Raw genomic sequence first — 20,993 nt, forward strand, 5'->3', positions numbered from 1 at the left:
CACCAAAAATAGCAGATCTACAAGCTCACAACGCGTCACGTTGTGACGCGTTGTGAGCTTGTAGATCGGCTATTTTTGGTCAACCTTCCCCCCAGAATAAGCATGCTGGGTTCAAGTGGTGAAACGTCAAGTATAACATTACTTTCAGTCAGTTCTGATGGAAACGGATATTTCTCCGTGATGATGTAAGATTATAAAAATTAACAGTGTAATTCAGGGGTGCCGTGGATGATAAAGTTATTTACAGGGGTGCCCCGAGTCAAAAAGAGTTTGAAAACCCCTGGCCTATAGCAATCACAGTAATAACAAGACACGTTTAAAGTGCATTAGAGAAAGAAAAAAGTAGACTCATTACTAACAGAACACATTTTCTCTCATTGCTATCATTTCTCTATTACACCTAGAATGAGATCTGCTATTTTTGAAAAGTCATGAAAATGTGAGCCAATCTTTGAATATACTGTACTGTATGTATTGTTAAAGTGAACATTTGTAACTTCTGTAAAATTTTGCTTCTGGGGGGGTGGTCCCTGAACTAAATATTTTGAGATGGAGGTCCGTGGCCAAATACATATAATTTTGGTGGTCCTTCACATGAAAAAGTTTGAGAACCACTGACATAGCAGATTCAAAAGACACTTATAGAATCGTGTCAAAATTCGAATGTTTCGCTATTTTTTTCAAAAATAGCAGATCTACAAGCTCGCTGCTATTTTTCAATAGTTAAAGCATAAAATAATAATACACACAATACTGTGTACCTGTTCTGAATGGGTTAAAAACACATCCAGGATAAACAGTCAAGCGAGGAGCGGACCCGGGCGAGCGAGTGAAATTAAACCTCACGCATGCTCCTCGTCTTTCCACGCAAGGAATGTGACGCAAAACAAACACATTGTCCATGAGTTCACGCTTTCATTGGGGAAGTGTTTGAGATAAACAAGTAATCGTGGGGGGTGAAATGACCTTTTGGGTTGTTTAATACTGTTGACAGTCACCAAGCTGCACCTGTTGAGTTCATCTTAACCCTTTAACTGAGCAGTTCTTTTCGTGGCCCCGTCCCGCGTCCCCATGGAGGGGGGCCACGGCCCCTCAAGGGACGCAGGTGAAATGTTAACCTGCCGACGATATTGAGCGCCGGGAGGTAGCACCTAAACCAAATCTTAACCCTATCCTCAGTAAAACTAACACAGGTGAAAATCTAACCTGCCACAATGCTCCATCCCACCGCGGGTGAAAATCGAACCCTCTGCGATGCGGGACGGGCCGTGAAAAGATCTCTGCCTTGCTGCTTTAACTGCCTGAGTTAAAACACTGTCTACCCGTCACTGACAGCATTCAGTGTGTTCTTCTACAAAAAATCATAGAATATAATAATGCGTTGCCACGACCCGCTCACGGATGGTCTCAAAGGACACAGGTGGGTCTCAGAGTCGGGGGAAAATAAATTGTCCGTTTGCGATAATAATCCATTGCAAAGTTACAGGCAGTTGACTTCACCCCAGTTTCCACCGGTGCCGATCGAGGCTATGATAGGAATAAATGGAATGTATTTTATAAACAAGACAATTTTTTTTCAGTCACGTGATTCCCATGCATGGGCGAGACTGCAGAGAGTGACGACTCAAGCCATCTAGCTTGAAAAGGAAAAAGCTCTCATCGCGTCTTCGGTGTTGAGGGCTTTGGATGAGATAAAGATAAGATTCCAGTGGGCTGTTGTTGTTGAGTTGATATCCACCATGTCACTTCCTTTTCTGCTTCTTGTTCCACTTGTCCAACTGCTGCCTGCGTTCCTGCAACAGCTGCCACACCGTCACACAAGCACCTGAGAAGACAACCAGGACACGTTAGTCACACATCTCTGTATGCACTCCTTAACTAGCTGCCACACCATAGATATAAAAAACTAGATACCTCATTCGTCGCTGCAGTTCATTGGAGTAAAGGTAAAAAAAGGATAGGTAGAAGTTCAAACTAAGTGCCAACTGGCCAATCACAGTGTGTCTTCTCCGGGCCTTCAGTTCAATTCAAAGAAGCGTTATTGGCATGAGGAAACAAACGTTTACATTGCCAAAGCAAGTGCCTCTGGGTAAAAAGGGAGCCCTGCCTTTGATTGGCCAACCGAACATCCCCTTCTGTGACGCAGGCGGAAGTGTGCTTCAGAATTCAGGAATGACAGTCCTCTTTTGCCAACGCCCCAGAGCCGGAGGAGGCGTCTACCTTTCTATGTGCCACACCGTGACACAACTAGGGGTGTCTTCTAAAAATCGACGAATCGACGCGTCGTTTTAAACCCCGGGAATCGACGCCAATTGTTTGAGTCGAAGCGAAAATATATATTTTTTTATATCACCAGTTAGCCTACTACTGCCAGTACTGCGGTGCACTGCTGGACTGGTGTGGTGTCATGTACTTCCAATGAGAAGTAGCAATTGGCGAACAGTTATTTATTGTCTCGCACCAGCGTCGGGTTGAAAGTGAGACGGAACGGCCAGAACGGTTCAGACCGCCGCTTCGTTAAAACATTCAGAGCCGGGACAGTGTTCCGTTAAGAGGAGGAAGCACGCTGTCAAAATCCCATATTAAATAACCTGCCACAGCACAAACGCGCGTCCACGAAGTAGTAAACAATCTTCTAAAGTCAAATTAACATACACAAGTGTAGGCTACAAGTTACATTTTCTAATTAAAGTGCTTCTGAATTGTTCCAGTGTTGTAATCCATGATGAATGATTGTGTTTCGCTGTGTTTGCGTCCATGACATGTCCACACTACTGGCTCTAGCTGGGAGCTGTGCCTCCACCTGTTTATGATCCTTTTCTGAAATTAATCCGTTCTCGACACTGACTCATTACTCTGTCAGTGCTCTGTGTCCCGCGACTGCGGACTGGATCCCATCGTTCATTTAAAAGAGCCGTTCAAGAGAGCGGAATCGTTCGCGAATGTCTCATCTCTACTGCACGCTGCCGAGAGACGGGGCAGAGTTGAAACAGCGGAGATGTTTTATTTGTTTTAACGGTGTGTTATAACTCTATGGTTGTACACTGCTATGCAGATAACATTTGTGCTCGCGCACCGATATCACCGAAAACACTGTGTATTCAATTCATCTCTTAATGTATTATTCTATTATGTTGACGTGGTTTAAAGCAACACTTTTTTTTTTTTTTTTTTTTACACAAAGTAGACTATAAAACGATTCGTCGACGCGTCGGATTAACCCCCGCGACTCGAATCGACTTCATAAATCCTGTGTCGAAGACAGCCCTAGACACAACACAAGCACCTATGCACTCCTTAATTATCTATAGCTGCCACATTGTGACACAAGCCAAGACAAGTCAGCCAAACATCTCCCTCCAGTTAAAGATACAATCTTTGCAAGTTTATGCCCGTTCTGTCCCTATGCCCTGGCGGAGAGGTAATAGTTTATGTCCATTCTGTCCTTCTGCCCTGATGGAGAGGTAATAGTTTATGCCCGTTCTGTCCTTCTGCCCTGATGGAGAAGTAATAGGCTCTGTGTATAGCAGTCAGTTTGCTGCTGATCCAATAACTCTGTATGCCTCTTAGTTTCTATCATAAATTCAAATGTATTGTCAAATAACCCTACACAAGAGCTTGAACACATTTTTACAACAAAACACAAGTAAACTAGAAGAAGTGCTCTTCCGAGCACAGGTCTCCACCAGCCACGCGTCCTGGTGGTGCTATAATAGGCCAATGTAAAAAGGGTGGCATGTGTTCTTCACCAATCTTAGACCTTTCATGGCGCCACCATGAGGCTGATTTGAACATTTTGTTGTGTAATTTCTTCATTGGACTTTTGCGAATGTGCGTGCACAATTTCATTACAATTGCACACTGTTTTTGATTTGAGGCATTTTGTTTGAAACGGATCAATCCTGCAAAGTTTGGAGGTCAATCTTAGCCAATCAGGATGGAATATTTAATACAGGACAGATCCGTCTTGATCATATGACTGTAGAGATACTGTGTACTGATTTGTGTTAATTTTGGGTAAAATCTGAAGGAGTAATATCCAAAAAATGTGTCTTAGATAAGTCGGAACTCCTGGTGGCGCTATAAAAGGCTGATGTGAAAAATACAAGGAAAGGGTTTTTCCTTGGCCTATAGGGAGTGTGCTTACAAAGTTTGAAACTGATCGGTGGAGTTATAGGTAAAACCACGAATTGGCCTGTTATAGTGCCACCATGAGGCTGATTTCAAAAATATGAAGTGGCATTTCTTCCTCGGCCTAGTGGGAAAGTGTGTGCGCAATTTCATGTTAATTGCACTCTGCGTTTGTGATTTGAGGCATTTTGTCCAAAACGGACCAATCTTACAAACTTTGAAAGCCAATCTCAGCCAATCAGGATGGAATATGGACAATCAGACAGATCTGTGTCGATCACATGACTGTAGAGATACTGTCTACCGATTTGCGTGATTTTTGGACAAAATCTGGCCAAAAGGTAGTTTTGCACAAATTGGCCTCCTGATGGCGCTAGAACAGGCCCATGTGAAAAATGTGGGGCAGAGGTTCTGAATTGGCATCCAGGGAGTGCGCTTACAAAGTTTGAAACTGATCGGTAGAGTTATAGGTAAAACCACGAATCGGCCTGTTATAGCGCCACCATGAGGCTGATTTCAAAAATTTGAAGTGGCATTTCTTCCTCGGCCTAGTGGGAACGTGTGTGCGCGATTTCATGTTAATTGCACTCTGCATTTGTGATTTGAGGCATTTTGTCCAAAATCGACCAATCTTACAAACTTTGAAAGCCAATATCAGCCAATCAGGATGACATATGGACAATCAGACAGATCTGTGTCGATCACATGACTGTATAGATGCTGTCTACCGATTCGCGTGATTTTTGGACAAAATTTGTAGGAGTAGTTTACAGAAATGGGTTTTGCAAACATCTGCCTCATGGTGGCGCTAGAACAGGGCCATTTGAAAAATGTCGGGCAGAGGTTCTGAATTGGCATCCAGGGAGTGTGTGTGCTCATTTTGGCAGCGACCGGGCCAACGGCGCCGGAGATTAGCTGGTAACAAACTCGGAGGACGAGGCGCACGGACGGACGCACGGACGGACGGACGGACGGACGGACGGACGGACAGGGGCGAAAACATACTCTCCCCCTGCCTTCGGCTGGTGGAGACAATGAGTGTGTGTGTGTGTGTGTGTGTGTAGGCCTGTCAAAATTATTACATAATCATCTAATCGCAATTATTTGACAGAAGCACAATTATAATTGTCATAATCGTTTTCATTTTGAAAAATATATTCATATTTCAAACATTTTCAAAAATAGCAGATCTACACACATTGTGAGCTTGCAGATTGTCTATTTCCACTATAAATGTTCTTTTTTAAGTGTAAAGTTGTCAAACATGTCAGTCATTTCTTTGTAGGTTATGTGCCATGTCTCTCATGTGCATTGTGCAACATCAAAGCCTAAAAGCCAAACAGAAATGTAATTGTCATCGAAATTATTTGAGTGAAAATTAATCGCCATGTAAAATGTCATAATCGTGACAGCCCTGTGTGTGTGCGTGTGTGCGTGCGTGCGTGCGTGCATGTGGTCTCACCAACAGCGAGGATGGGCAGGTATATCTTCAGCAGCAGGTGCAGAGGGAGGTGAGGGGAGACAGGGAGGTTCATCTGGGTGTGGTTGGTGCTGCTGGGCTCCAGGTAGGGCAGAGCCTGGTACACTGTGATGACTGGACCACACATCAGAGAAAACAACATTAACACAGCAGTTATTATGAGACATATGAAGGTAGGGCAGAGCCTGGTACACTGTGATGCCTGGACACACAGCAGAGACAACACCATTAACACAGCAGTTATTATGTGACATACAGTATGAAGGTATGGCAGAGCCTGGTACACTGTGATGCCTGGACCACACAGCAGAGACAACACCATTAACACAGCAGTTATTATGTGACATACAGTATGAAGGTATGGCAGAGCCTGGTACACTGTGATGCCTGGACCACACAGCAGAGACAACACCATTAACACAGCAGTTATTATGAGACATACAGTATGAAGGTAGGGCAGAGCCTGGTACACTGTGATGCCTGGACCACACATCAGAGACAACACCAACACAGCAGTTATAATGTGACATACAGTATGAAGGTATGGCAGAGCCTGGTACACTGTGATGCCTGGACCACACATCAGAGACAACACCAACACAGCAGTTATAATGTGACATACAGTATGAAGGTATGGCAGAGCCTGGTACACTGTGATGCCTGGACCACACATCAGAGACAACACCAACACAGCAGTTATTATGTGACATATGAAGGTAGGGCAGAGGCTGGTACACTGTGATGCCTGGACCACACAGCAGAGACAACACCATTAACACAGCAGTTATAATGTGACATACAGTATGAAGGTATGAGCCTGGTACACTGTGATGCCTGGACTAGAGTTCTCAAATTCTGCCCGAACCCGACCATACCCGAACCCGACCGACATTTAGGGTAGGGTAGGGCCTAAAATGTATGCTAATTAGTCGGGCCGGGTAGGGCTCGGGCTCAATGAAAAAATTAAATACTTGTTTTTATTATTTTATTACTATTATTATATGATAGACCCGACCATACCCGACCCGACGTTTTCAGGCCGGGTAGGGCCTAAAATGTATGCTGACTAGTAGGGCTGGGTAGGGCCCAGTTAGGGCCGGGCCTTAATTTTCAGGCCCGTTGAGAACTCTAGCCTGGACCCACAACAGAGAAAGCAACAACACAGCAGTTATACTTATAATGTGACATACAGTATGAAGGTATGGCAGAGCCTGGTACACCGTGATGCCTGGACCCACAGCAGAGACAACAACACAGCAGTTATAATGTGACATACAGTATGAAGGTATGGCAGAGGCTGGTACACTACTACACTGTGATGCCTGGATGACACTTCAGAGACAACAACAACACAGCAGTTATTAGGACAAAAAAATCTAGTTCCATTCCATTGTAACCAAAACATGTGCAAAAGATGAGGTGCGGAACTTAGAAAGGATCCAAGGCAGCTCTGTTCAGTTCAAAGTAGAAACCAATTTTATTTAGCTGATGAAGGCCATACGAAGCCGAAACGCGTTGGTCGTTTCTTTTAATCTTGCTGCCAAGAGCTTTTTTGTCCCAATATCTATAATGATACCCTCTCCAAAGAGCACCTGTCTACAGTTTATTGCATTACTCACGGGCCCACACAGCGCTTCTTCTACTTTTATTCTAAACACAGCAGTTATAATGAGACAACATGTATACTGCATTGCGAACATCTTTTAAAAAGAAGTGGTTCACAAAATGTTTTGTTGTTGTTGTTGTTGTTGTTGAGGGGCACTTGGTGAAAATCTCGCATCGGGGCACACCAGGGGCTAGTTTCGCCACTGGAAGTCATCAACTACTTTGATCGCTTATGTTGGTCATTTTCATACAGAGTGGTTAAAGTTCAAGCTTTATGAACCCAGGGCTGTCACGAGTACACATTTGAACAAGTTGACGATTAATTGTCATACAAATAATTGTGATTAACAATTGTGTTTTTGCCACTGAAAATTTGAATATTATTATATTCGCCTTTTAGGCCTCGTAATCAAAGATATAATCTGATACAAAAAATAGGAGGGGAAAAAAAGGTACAAAATGGCAGAAATAGCTGATCTACATGCTTACAACCAGTCACAAAGTGACATATTTGAAAATGTCTGAAAATCTTTCAATGTGGAAACGATTATGCAAAATAACTGATCATCTCAAATAATTGAGATTATACGATAATGTAACAATTGTGACAGGCCTACTGTAGTATAGCTTATGCACCATGTTCAAATGTATGAGGCCGTCAACTCATGTGACCTATTATAAATGATATATGATTTTGTAGTTTTAAACGTAACGCAGCGTTTGTCATAAAACGAGCACACGTTTCCGTTTCCACAGGTCAATATCAGCTTCCTCTCAGTGCTTCCTGACGTGTCAGCAATATATAATATACTGTCTGTTGTGCCGAGTCATTTCCTGTATGGCCACATTCTTGTACAAACACCACCACTATCACATTCATACCGAGTCATGATTGACTGTCAGACAGGCGTTATGTGGTAGGAAAACATGCTGTACCATGCTGTTCCTTTCCAAACTGGGAACTCCCGAAGTATTTGGGAGGGGGTTCCCCAAATGATTATCATAATGTGCTGTGCAACATTGTTTTCTCACTCAACAGTAAACAAACCAACATACAGTATAAGTGTATAAAGGGCCTTTTTTTATACCAAATCAGCCAAATTGTCAAATATCACGCAAGAAAGAGGAAAACCTTTTGATAGCCCAATATAACAAACGCTTTGCACCGGCTATTTTCACTATATTAATCTGTGGAACCGAGTCAAACTAAATGTTACAATTCCAAGTTCTTGTCAGGGTTGGTCAGGGATTTTGGAGGGGTCTGAAAAGATTGAGAATCCTTGGGATAAGGGATATTTTTTCCTAACAGTTATTAACCTTGTAAAGCCTTCTATTCAAGAAGACTTGTTTTGTTTTGGTCACATTCCTCTATGGAATATCAAGAGAATACTTGATTAATTTGAAGAAAACAGGGCTCTGGGATTAACAACATCTAAACTATACCACCATGTGTTCATCAGTTAACTCCAACACAGCCCTCACAGTATATAATACAAGTGTCATATCATCAGTACTTCCAAAACACAAATCTTTCATAACCGGTCTCATGCACGCTTGGCTGGTGCTCCTCATATATGATCCTATTTAGCATAGATCCTGTTAAACAGTTAAGTTAGAATGAAAATGTGTGTGTTTTTGCGTTTAGTAGTATTACATTTTGTTATTGTTTTACTGTTGTTAAATCCTGGACCCCTATTTTATGTAATTCATCAAGCATTCTCTTATCTTTTGGATTTATTCATCCACTGTGGAGGAATGGAGGAAAACTAATTCAAGGCTTCACAAATACTGAAGTAATTGACAAGAAAAGGTAATTGTGGGGTAAAATAATAATAATTAATACAGTATGTGGTTTATGATACAATAGATACGCTCTGTGTTTCCCTACTGTAAATCCTTCCTCCTGGTCTGACTGGCTCCTCTCTTTTAAAAGTACTGTACCTTCACGCCTCCCTGAACAGCCTAGAGAAAATAGCTTCTGTTCTTAAACATACACCTCACGTTCATGTGAAGATTTACTATCGCTATTCCTATCCTGTAATGTGGTGTCTGTGGCCAGATACATATACATTTATGTCCTTGACATGAATATGTTTAAGAATCACTAATTGTAACGTTTGCAGCTGAGAAAGCACAATAGTCACTTGAACCTCTAAGTTGCTCTGGGTGTTGGCTAAATGCCTCTCATGTAAAATGAACTAACGAAAGCGTGAAAACGTGAATGCAGTTAATCGTGTTGTGTTTGCATCACCTTCTGTGATGACCGAAAGGGCATACAGACAGAGGGATCACCTCACCTTCTGTGATGACTGACAGATCATACAGAGAGATCACCTCACCTTCGGTGATGACTGACAGCATACAGAGGGATCACCTCACCTTCTGTGATGACTGACAGATCATACAGAGGGATCACCTCACCTTCGGTGATGACTGACAGCATACAGAGGGATCACCTCACCTTCTGTGATGACTGACAGCATACAGAGGGATCACCTCACCTTCTGTGATGACTGACAGATCATACAGAGGGATCACCTCACCTTCGGTGATGACTGACAGGGCATACAGAGGGATCACCTCACCTTCTGTGATGACTGACAGGGTACAGAGGGATCACCTCACCTTCTGTGAGGACTGACAGGGTACAGAGGGACCACCTCACCTTCTGTGAGGACTGACAGGGTACAGAGAGATCACCTCACCTTCTGTGATGACTGACAGGGTACAGAGGGACCACTCACCTTCTGTGATGACTGACAGGGTACAGAGAGATCACCTCACCTTCTGTGATGACTGACAGGGTACAGAGAGATCACCTCACCTTCTGTGATGACTGACAGGGTACAGAGGGACCACTCAGCTTCTGTGATGACTGACAGGGTACAGAGAGATCACCTCACCTTCTGTGATGACTGAGGCAGCATACAGAGGGATCACCTCACCTTCTGTGATGACTGAGACGGCATACAGAGGGATCCACAGCGTGTAGCGAGCCCACAGCAGGTCAAAGGATGGCATTCCCATCACACAGAGCAGTTGGTGAGGGTACCTGGACACAGGGGCAAGAAGTTTAAAATACTTTGAAAATAGATATTAACTATAATAACACACTGCCCTCCTTTTACAGGACAAGTTTGGTATTTTACAACAAGGGTTCATATTTTAGATTAGATTTTAGTTTTCTATCGTTTTAGTGATTTTCGGGTAAATGTGTTTTTTAGACACAATAAGCCATCACTTTCTTTATTACTATTTACAGTAACACTAACAGCCCCCATAAGTCATATCTGCCCATGAAAGATTGCAGTGCATCTTATTGCGTCTAAAAAATACATATTTAGCCACTTGTACGCATGCTTCCACCCACTGAACCCCACTTTGTTAAAGTCACTAAAATGATAGAAAGCAGTAAATGAAAACATTTAAACACTCATCTTTTCTTTTCTTTAATTACAATCTAAAATCTGAACCCTTGTTGTAGAAAAACTATGTTGTCCTTGAAATAAACATCCTTACATTAAACCTTTGACAAAGGACCAAAAGGTGAGTGACCACATAACCAAAGGCAGACGCCTTTAGACAAGTCAATGTCCTTTTTAAAGTAAAACATATTGTGATATTTGATATCGATATTCAATATTGCCCAGCCCTAGACTATATTATGGTACTGGAGGCAAGCAAACTGACTCTAGGGGAGGCAACCCAGGGCACAGCCAGGAAAGCCAAGAAGCTGCACCACCTACGTAGATGCACTGCGGCGTGACAGCTTAGCTAACAACACTGTAGAGCTCTAGACCCTGATGTTAGATAGGAGAGTGTGGAAGGCAGCGATCCAGGAGTCCCCAGTTGCTGTTGTCTAGACCAGGGGTTCCCAAACTTTCTTGTCTCAGGGCACCCCAGAAATATTTTTTTAATCCGAGGCACCCCTCCATTATAATTTCCACTCCCAGCACCTTTTATTTATAGCATATCATTGTCAGGTGGAAACCTTGCATGTCCAAAACCATTCGTTTTGTATTTATCATCTATAAAATGTACTAAATGTACACACATGTACTAAATGTACACACAACGCCTCGCATCGAGGCGTTGTGTGCTTGTAGATCTGCTGTTTTCACTAGTTTTGTGCGACAGTCTTGTATGATGAAGCAGGGCTTTGCTTTACCAAAAGACGTACACATTTGAAACTTGGAGACACAGGGTTTCTGCCCGACAGTGACGATATTTTATTGATTATGTTGCGAGGAAAACGTTGAGATAATAGCCATTTTGGTTAGAACTGACTGAAAATAACTTTCAAGTTTAAAATGATACAAAATATTGTGTCAAAATAAATTCCAAATATTATCAAATGATCTCGCGGCACCCCTGGACTGCCGTCGCGGCACCCCAGGGTGCCCCGTCACCCACTTTGAAAACCCCTGGGCTAGACCACACTCTCGCATCGCACAGCACTTGAAGCATGAGCAATGTTTCAATCTTCAAGGTTATTATATTTTATTCATACAGCTGACTGTACCACTTTCTCCTCTGTCTCTGTCTTGCCAACATGTAGACACCAGTGTCTCATTCTTGTCATGTAGATAGATACCAGTGTCTTTTGTTGAGTCCCCATTTTTAAACCAATCCAGTATCTTTGATTGGTGCATGGCTGAGCATGGATCAGATTGTAAATACCAATTTATTTATTTCACAGCAGATAATCTACATATAACATTTTAAATCATCCTTAACCCTTAAATTCAATGAATTCTTTCAATGGACCAAAATCGCGATTTATTTGATGGCCTTCCTGCCCTGGCAAATTTGGCCTTTGTGCCCTCAAACAATGGACAACACCAAAGTCCAAGTGGCCTTGCCCCTAAAATGACAAAACTCCAGGCCTGGTCTCCACCACTAAGGGTTGACCAATGGACAGGATTTCCAGGGGATTTCCAGGAGTCTTCAATGTTTTTCAGACCAAGGACCCCCAAGCTGAGAGAGAGAGAGAGATGTAGCAGGGACCCTCACCTCATATTGGATTCATATTAAAGGACAACTTTGTTTTTTTACCACAAGGGTTCATGTTTTAGATTGTAATTAGAGAAAAGAAAAAGTGAGTGTTAAAATGTTTTCATTTTCTTCGTTCTATCGTTTTATCACGTTTACCGTGCTAAAATGTGGGGCATGCGTACGCATGGGGGCATGCGTACGCATGGGGGCATGTGTACAAGTGGCTAAATATATTTTTAGACCCAATAAGCCAGCAGTTTCTTTATTGCTATTTACAGTAACACTTCTAGCCCCATAAGTCACATCCAACCATGAAAGGTTGCATTGTATCTTGGGAATGGGTTTATTCTGTGTAAAATGACATATTTAGCCACTTGTATGCATGCCCCAACCACTGAAATAATAATCTCTAAAACATTAGCAAGAAGTAAATCAATTTAACACTCATCTTTTATATTCTTTAATTACAATCTAAAATATGAACCCTTGTTGTAAAAAACTAAAGTTGTCCTTTAAATGTGTGTTTTCAGGCAAACACTTGGTCTACTCTTTTTTTCCCCTGTGCACCAAATCTCTTCGCTGAAATAGCCGATCTACAAGCACAAAACGCGTGAGCTTGTAATTAGATTGGCTATTTTTGACAAATGTTCCCCCCAGAATAGGGATGCGAGGGTTCAAGTGGTTAATGTACAAATTAAAAAATAGAAGTCCCTATCATATAAAAATGTGGCGTCCTCCCCATCTCTGAGGACTCCCTAGGGGCCCGGACCCCCTGTTGAAGACCCCTGCAGTAAAGAGTTCACAAACACCTCAACAGAACCAGGATTCGGTCAAAACGTTCTCTCCATTAAAGGATGCCAATACTGGAACCACCTCAATGACACAAGTAGAGAGATCCCCAGATTCCCCACATGTGGTGCTTTCAAAGGGCAGTTGAAGCAGTGGCTAAAACACTCACAAACATGTAATCACTTATAAGTATGTAAAGGGCAGATTTTTTTGTGAATTAATCTTTCAGGTTAGTCTTTTCAGTGTTGTTTTTAACTTCCATGACTCTTGCACTACTGGGCACTTTGTCGTACCAAGCACCTTGTTCTTGTTTTCCTGTTTTGTTTCCCCCTGTCTTGTTTTGTTTTTTGTTTTATGTCCTGAGCACTACGGATGGACGGATAGCCTTTGCTAACTCCGGCTGTGAGCTTGTAGATCGGCTATTTTTGGCAAAGAGATTTGGTAGAGAGTGAAAAAAAGTATGTATATTATAAGTACGTTCTACCGGATATAGGGGTTACCGGATATGCAGCTCTGCAAATAAAAGGTGAATTGATCCCAGTGCATGACGGAGGACAATTTCACAATAAATGAAATCTCCACGATACGATTATCCTGAGTGTTTTTATCACACCTCAACAGATCTAGAACTTTTAACAGTTATTTCATACACCTTACACAGGCAGAGCAATGCCCATTCTAAGGACTAGGGCATGGATACACTTGCCGGGGGATTCAAACGGCAGCTCCCTATTTGATCTTTGATCTGTCTGTATGTGATCTGCGTGCCCGCCTCACCTCCCCCTCCACATTAAATGTATTTTAATTGCAAGCACTTCTGCGCATATCAAATATAATATTATGTACCCGTTCGGATATCATAGCTACATCAATATTGTTCACATGAACTAGTTATTTTTTATGTTTATTCATTGTAATTATCAAAATCACTATGATTTATCGCTCTGGTACAGTTCATACTTCATACCCACAGATCCAGATGTTAAACAGTTCAGACCCACCTCAACAGATCCAGGATGTTAAACAGTTCAGACCCACCTCAACAGATCCAGGATGTTAACAGTTCAGACTCACCTCAACAGATCCAGGATGTTCCAGAGTATGAACTGGACACAGACAACTGGACTGCTCTGCAGGTCTTCCAGGCTGATGATCACCAGGAACAGTAGCAGATTCCTCTCCACAACCTGGAGATATGAAGAGACAAACCACATTCAGACCCGGCTGGCATCAGAGGCATTATAAAATATCCGCTTTCTAATGGAACTGAATCTTCAGAGGGAAAGATTTACATATCTCTGTACCGGAATATGACATAAATGTAAAGTGTAATAAAGTATTACATTAATTTAATTCAGGGGTGCCATGGACTTGGAACTGGAGGCATTAAGTTTTGTTTGACTCGGTTCCACAGACAAACGTTGTGAAAATAGCTTGTAAATCGGCTATTTTCTATGGACTAATAAAACTTGGCCAATAAAAAGGTCCTAAAAGTCCTTAAGTAGTCACTTTAGAAATGTGCAGATACCCTGTATACACTTATACCGGCATATGTTGGTTTGATTACCTGTTGAGTGAGTGAATGTTGCAAGTTAAGCTAATCATCTGGGGACTGCCAAAAATTATTTTGGGGATCCCCAATTTGAGAACCACTATTCTAAGGGTGGGTATACACACTTGGACCAGGCTTTAGAGACTGTCTGTAAGGAGAGGGTATACTGTACACACTTGGACCAGGCTTTAGAGACCGTAAGGAGAGGGTATACTGTATACTGTACATACTTGGACCAGGCGAGGTAGCAGCCTGCTCTGTTCGATCTCATCAGCGATGTGGAACAGCTCCAGAACAGACAGCAGCTGGCACAGAGTCATCACCACTCCTACAGAGTAGAAGGTGTCTGCCAGCGCACCTGCAAAACAACAACAATATGAACTAAACACTAAACACTACAAGGTAGGAGTGGGCGATATGGAAAAATACAATATCAAGCTGTATTTTCCCAAGCTGTATCACGATTCACGATCATATCATAATTATTTTTCATGTTGTTTTTTTATGGTTACTTTTTCAAATTACTTAACAGTACAACCACCTACAAAACTAAAAGAAAAAGCGGTTCTCAAAGTGGGGTCCAGGGACTCTCTATGGGTTCCTTATGGGAGGTCTAAATTCATCCTTACAAGTATGTAACTCTGAAGTCTGAAATGGACCCTTACGGGTGCATTTGGTTTCATTTGTATATAGTCAGAGTTAAGGGGAGACCTTGACATTTTAAAGTTTGAGGACTACAGATTTAGACCAAAATGCAGGTTTAAAATGAATTCTCTTCAACAGGATTTTCTATAAGGCTCACTCATTGTATCACGATATATACGATATCTCTGAAAAGGCATATCGTGGAGACAATCACTATATCGCCCACCCCTGCTACAAGGTGATGATGCTGGTCCTACAGAGTAAAAAGGTGTCTACAAACGCATCTGGAGACGGAAAAAAACAACAACAATAACATGAACCGGGATCACTACAAAACTACAACAGTGATTCCCAACCTTGTCAGGCCGCAACCAGTTGGGGGGGCGGCCATAGCTCAGTGGTTATCTGTGAGCCTACATGGGGAGCCAGAGCCCCTGGTTGTCAGTGTCACAGGTACGATTCAAGGCCAGGCCAGCAATGTGTGGATGTGTGTCCCTGGGTAAGAACCCCTAACTGCTAATGGCTCCCAGAGTGCCATTATAGGATGGGTAAATGCAGAGGACCAATTTCACCTATGTGTATATACATGTGACAAGAAATTAAGGTTCCATTTAGTGCAGCACAGTATTGGAACCAAACGAACCGTACAGGTCTATTTGTACACTATCAGTGTTACACACCTGTAAAGGGGGCATATTTAGAACCCCATTGGACCCCAAGTTGAGACCCACTGGTGAGTGTTTGCAGTGAGCCATCATCCCACCCACTTTGTAAAATACACTATTTCTGTCATGAAATAAAATGCATCCAACTCAACCGCCTCAGTCGATACATGGCAGGGGAAGGATAGTTACTGAACGAACACTCTATAGCAAAGATTACTATCAAAATGTAGTGCTTGATTATAACAAAAATAAAATAATTCACTGCACCTTTCTAATTCAATCATGCCGGTATAATAACAACAAGGATAACGTCCCACTCACCTCGACCGAAGGAGAGGAACCTGGCGGTCATGTTGGCCAGCAGCCATGTGTGTCCACAGAACTGGAACAGGTTGTATGTGAACACGTATATGGACCTGATGCTCAGCCTGTAGACACACACATGGTGCAGTATGAATGGGTTAAATATATGGACCTGATGCTCAGCCTGTAGACACACACATGGTGCAGTATGAATGGGTTAAATATATGAACCTGATGCTCAGCCTGTAGACACACACATGGTGCAGTATGAATGGGTTAAATATATGGACCTGATGCTCAGCCTGTAGACACACACATGGTGCAGTATGAATGGGTTAAATATATGAACCTGATGCTCAGCCTGTAGACACACACATGGTGCAGTATGAATGGGTTAAATATATGGACCTGATGCTCAGCCTGTAGACACACACATGGTGCAGTATGAATGGGTTAAATATATGGACCTGATGCTCAGCCTGTAGACACACACATGGTGGAGTATGAATGGGTTAAATATATGGACCTGATGCTCAGCCTGTAGACACACACATGGTGCAGTATGAATGGGTTAAATATATGGACCTGATGCTCAGCCTGTAGACACACACATGGTGCAGTATGAATGGGTTAAATATATGAACCTGATGCTCAGCCTGTAGACACACACATGGTGCAGTATGAATGGGTTAAATATATGGACCTGATGCTCAGCCTGTAGACACACACATGGTGCAGTATGAATGGGTTAAATATATGAACCTGATGCTCAGCCTGTAGACACACACATGGTGCAGTATGAATGGGTTAAATATATGAACCTGATGCTCAGCCTGTAGACACACACATGGTGCAGTATGAATGGGTTAAATATATGGACCTGATGCTCAGCCTGTAGACACACACATGGTGCAGTATGAATGGGTTAAATATATGAACCTGATGCTCAGCCTGTAGACACACACATGGTGCAGTATGAATGGGTTAAATATATGAACCTGATGCTCAGCCTGTAGACACACACATGGTGCAGTATGAATGGGTTAAATATATGAACCTGATGCTCAGCCTGTAGACACACACGGTGCAGAATGCATGGATTAAAGCCCTAAGTGTGAAAGGATACCCCACACACAAGTGCTGTAACTGCTGTTCCCCAAACCAGTGGTTCTCAACCTGTGTGTCGGGACCCCCAGGGAGGTCCCCATATTATTTTGGGGGGTCCCCAGATGTTTAGCTAAAATGTTAACATTGTTTTCTCACTCAACAGTAAACAGACCAACATACTGAGTATAAGCGTATACATGGTATCTGCAATTGTCTAAAGTGACAATTTAAGGACTTTAAAGACCTTTTAGTACCTCTGATCAAACATTGGTGGAATTGTCAAATATTAGAGGCAGAAATTGTAAAAATAGCAGATCTACATGCTCACAACGCCTCGTGTCGCGAGGCGTTGTGAGCATGTAGGTTGGCTGTTTTCACAATGGAATAGATCGAGTCAAACTAAATGTAATGCCAACTCCTAAAATTTCAAGTGCTTGTGCAGGGTGGGGGTCCCCAGTTCAAATATGATTATTTTGGGGGTCACGTCCGGAAAAGATTGAGAACCACTGCCCTAAACAATTAACACAACGTAACATTATCAAATCAAATGTATTTGTATAGCTCATTTAAAAACAACTGGCATTGTACCAAAGTGCTTCACAGGTCAGAAATACATTACAAAACAGTCATTAATAAAAAACAACATCCAGACATATAGAACCCAACAGTAGAAAAAACAGAAACATTAAAAGTAGCAAGGTAAAGCCTTCTAATCAAGTGCAAGTTCATCAAGGGGATTCAAAGGCTTGTGAATATAAGAGGGTTTTGAGCATGGTTTTAAAAGACTCAACAGAGGGGACAGACCTAACATGCAAGGGGGAAAAGGGCCATGCAGAGAGCACTGAAGGGGCAGGTCCTCAAACCACAGAAAAGGGCACATATATGCGCGTGCAGATATTTTTGAGGTGGTCTTTTTGTGGGGGTATGCTGTGCCATTTCAAACCAGAAATGTAGTGCATCAGGTGTCTAATGGAGCAAGATGTCCCACAAAAACTTGTCTCATCTGAGGACAGTAAAATACGCAATACTTGTCATCATTACCATGTGAAAATGAAAATAATTAACTGACTGATGGCAGGGAGTTCATTTCAATTTATAATTAGGCTATATAAATAATAATTATTTGTCAAATGTTCACCTTGATAAGGGCCAGGGATGTTGGGCAGGCCATTTTTGGGCAAAAGCGCACTTTGTGGCAATAGGGCAGGGGCAGGTGCCCAAGCCATCCCCACCTAGGGTATGGGCACTGATGATGTAGAGGAGAGAACACGCCCCCAGCACCACAGCGTTCCCAGCGGGAATCAAACCCAGGACCTTCTAGCTGTGAGGGGAGGCGACAGCGCCACCATGCCCCTCACCCCTGAATTACTTTGTTACTTTATAGCTCCTTACATTAAGGACATATTACGCTATGTAAATACCCTATGTAAATATTTCCCCCTAAGATACAGTTTGTGTCACGAGAAAAACTTGACAAGATATCCGATTCCATTATTTCATTCCATGAAATTACTTTATTATGTTACTACTTGACAAGTTGACATTTAACCACTTTAACCCCATCATCCTTATTCCGGGGGGAACATTCACCAAAAATAGCAGATCTACAAGCAAACTTGTAGATCTGCTATTTTATTTTTAGTGTAGAATAAGGAAAGTGAAACTTGAAGTCCTTTTTACTCAGTCTAGAAGTGGTTATTCTGAAGTGATATTGATAAATTCCAAATCAAGTAGGCCTATTCTGAGACACCCCTGCTTGCATCGCTGCACCCTAGGGTGCCACAGACAGCACCCACTGTGAGAACGCCTGCTGTAGACAAACAACATGTTGTACAGGAGTGTTGTATGTGAACACAGTCCTGATGCTGAGCCTGTGATCGAACAAAACATTGGTGTTGTAGCAGTAGGACCAACCTAAACAACCAACAGCAACGCCAGTCACACACAAACAAATGAACTCCGTCCTTGTCCCTGTTATGCCCATATATGGAGATCCCTGATGTCATCAATATTAAGCCCATATCTGGGAAGCCAGTGTATTGTGTCAGACTGTGGTCTATAGCTGACATGATCAAACATCTATGATGTCAGACATCTCCATATTTGGGAAAATATGGACACATTTTGTCCAACTTGGCAGATAGACAAACAGGAGTGACAGACAAACAGGAGTGACAGACAGACAGACAGACAGACAGACAGACAGACAGACAGACAGACAGACAGACAGACAGACAGACAGACAGACAGACAGACAGACAGACAGACAGACAGACAGATGTTTATGTATACATGCATTCATTGACAGTTAAGGAATTCTGAACCAAATGACAGAACTCATATGATCCCATGTGTTCATATGACCCATATGAACACAGATCTTGTGTAACAATAAAAGTGTCCTTAATTAAAAATAACTAGCCCTTACCCGTTCAAAGATATGAGCTCCAAAATGATGTGCAGTGTGTGGGTTATGGGATGTGCACTGTGCATACAGTATATGAGGGATGGAAAGTAACTTTAACTGGTGCTTGCATGTTAATATGTAGGAGCATCAATGTAAGAAATACCCGTTTCGTTTAATGCCCCCCCCCCCCCCCCCCCCCCCCAGCCCGCCTGCACACACACCCGCCTGCCTGCACACACACACACACACACACACAGAGAGAGCTGGTTAAACATGTTGCCTCATGCTAGATGCAGAATAGATGCGCCTCATGCTAGATGCAGAATAGATAGTAGATACACCATAAAAATGCTAATATACAGCATATGATTTGTGAAAGTGACAAACGGGCTTCACAGTTATGTTAAGGCCCGTTTACACTGGGCCGAACCCAGGTGTGTTCATATGCTAATTGTGATGCGATTTCAGATCAATTGCTCCAGCCACTGAGGAGAAACGCTGTTTCAGACAGACAGACAGACACTCACTCACTCAGACATTCTTGCATGCTAATATGTAGGAGCATCAATGTAAGAAATACCCGTTCCATTTAACGGCTACAGAGATACTGTGTACCGATCTGCATGATTTTTGGACAACATCTGTAACAGGGCCAGAACCCCCCCCCCCCCCCCCCCCCCCCGCCCGCCCGCCTGTGTGATTGTGCATGGCCTGAACAACAGCGCCCCTCCCTTAACATGTGTGGTCACAAAAGGTACTGTAGGCTAAATAGATATAGATACACCATAAAAATGCTAATATACAGCATACGATTTGTGAAAGTGACAAACGGGCTTCACAGTTATGTCAGGTGTGTTCATATGCTGATGGTGATGCGATTTCAGATCAATTGCTCCAGCCACCGAGGAGAAACGCTGTGACAGACAGACAGACACTCACTCACTCACTCAGACAGACAGACATTCGCAAAATTATAGTATAGATGTAATGTTAAACAATATTATCAAATCTGTGTCTGTGTCTCTGTGATCCTCCTGCAAAATGGGTTTTGAGAATGAATGTTGTTTCATCACAGTTTCACTGGAACCTCTCCTCTCCCTCCCATGTTGTTTTTGCAGTATTTTTTTTTTGGAGCGGTGAAAGCGCTCCCAATAGACAGGTATATCCGTGGGTGGCTATGTCTCTGGCTATGTCTCTGGCTATGTCTGTAGCCTGACAATACCTTGAGTGGCCACACAAGTTAAAGGAGGGGCGCTGTTGTGCAGGCACACACACGCACACACACACACACACACACACACACACACACACACA

The 20,993-nt window shown here is 42.7% G+C and overlaps 1 protein-coding gene across 1 annotated transcript in view; it reads right to left on the reverse strand.

The window, feature by feature from the left end:
* Positions 1–835: 835 nt before the first annotated feature.
* The window catches only part of hacd4 (3-hydroxyacyl-CoA dehydratase 4), a 23,096-nt gene continuing 2,938 nt past the window's right edge, over positions 836–20,993 (reverse strand). Inside the window, exons 2-7 of the mRNA XM_080741931.1 lie at positions 16,184–16,290; positions 14,783–14,910; positions 14,075–14,187; positions 10,162–10,268; positions 5,594–5,725; positions 836–1,825 (exon numbers count right to left, since the gene is read on the reverse strand). Of these exons, the coding sequence (XP_080598057.1) occupies positions 1,743–1,825; positions 5,594–5,725; positions 10,162–10,268; positions 14,075–14,187; positions 14,783–14,910; positions 16,184–16,290 (670 nt within the window). The 3' untranslated portion in view covers positions 836–1,742. The remainder of the gene's footprint in view (positions 1,826–5,593; positions 5,726–10,161; positions 10,269–14,074; positions 14,188–14,782; positions 14,911–16,183; positions 16,291–20,993) is intronic.

Source organism: Nannobrachium achirus (assembly GCF_963921795.1).
Source record: "Nannobrachium achirus genome assembly, chromosome: 14".
In the NCBI taxonomy this organism is placed as follows: domain Eukaryota; kingdom Metazoa; phylum Chordata; class Actinopteri; order Myctophiformes; family Myctophidae; genus Nannobrachium; species Nannobrachium achirus.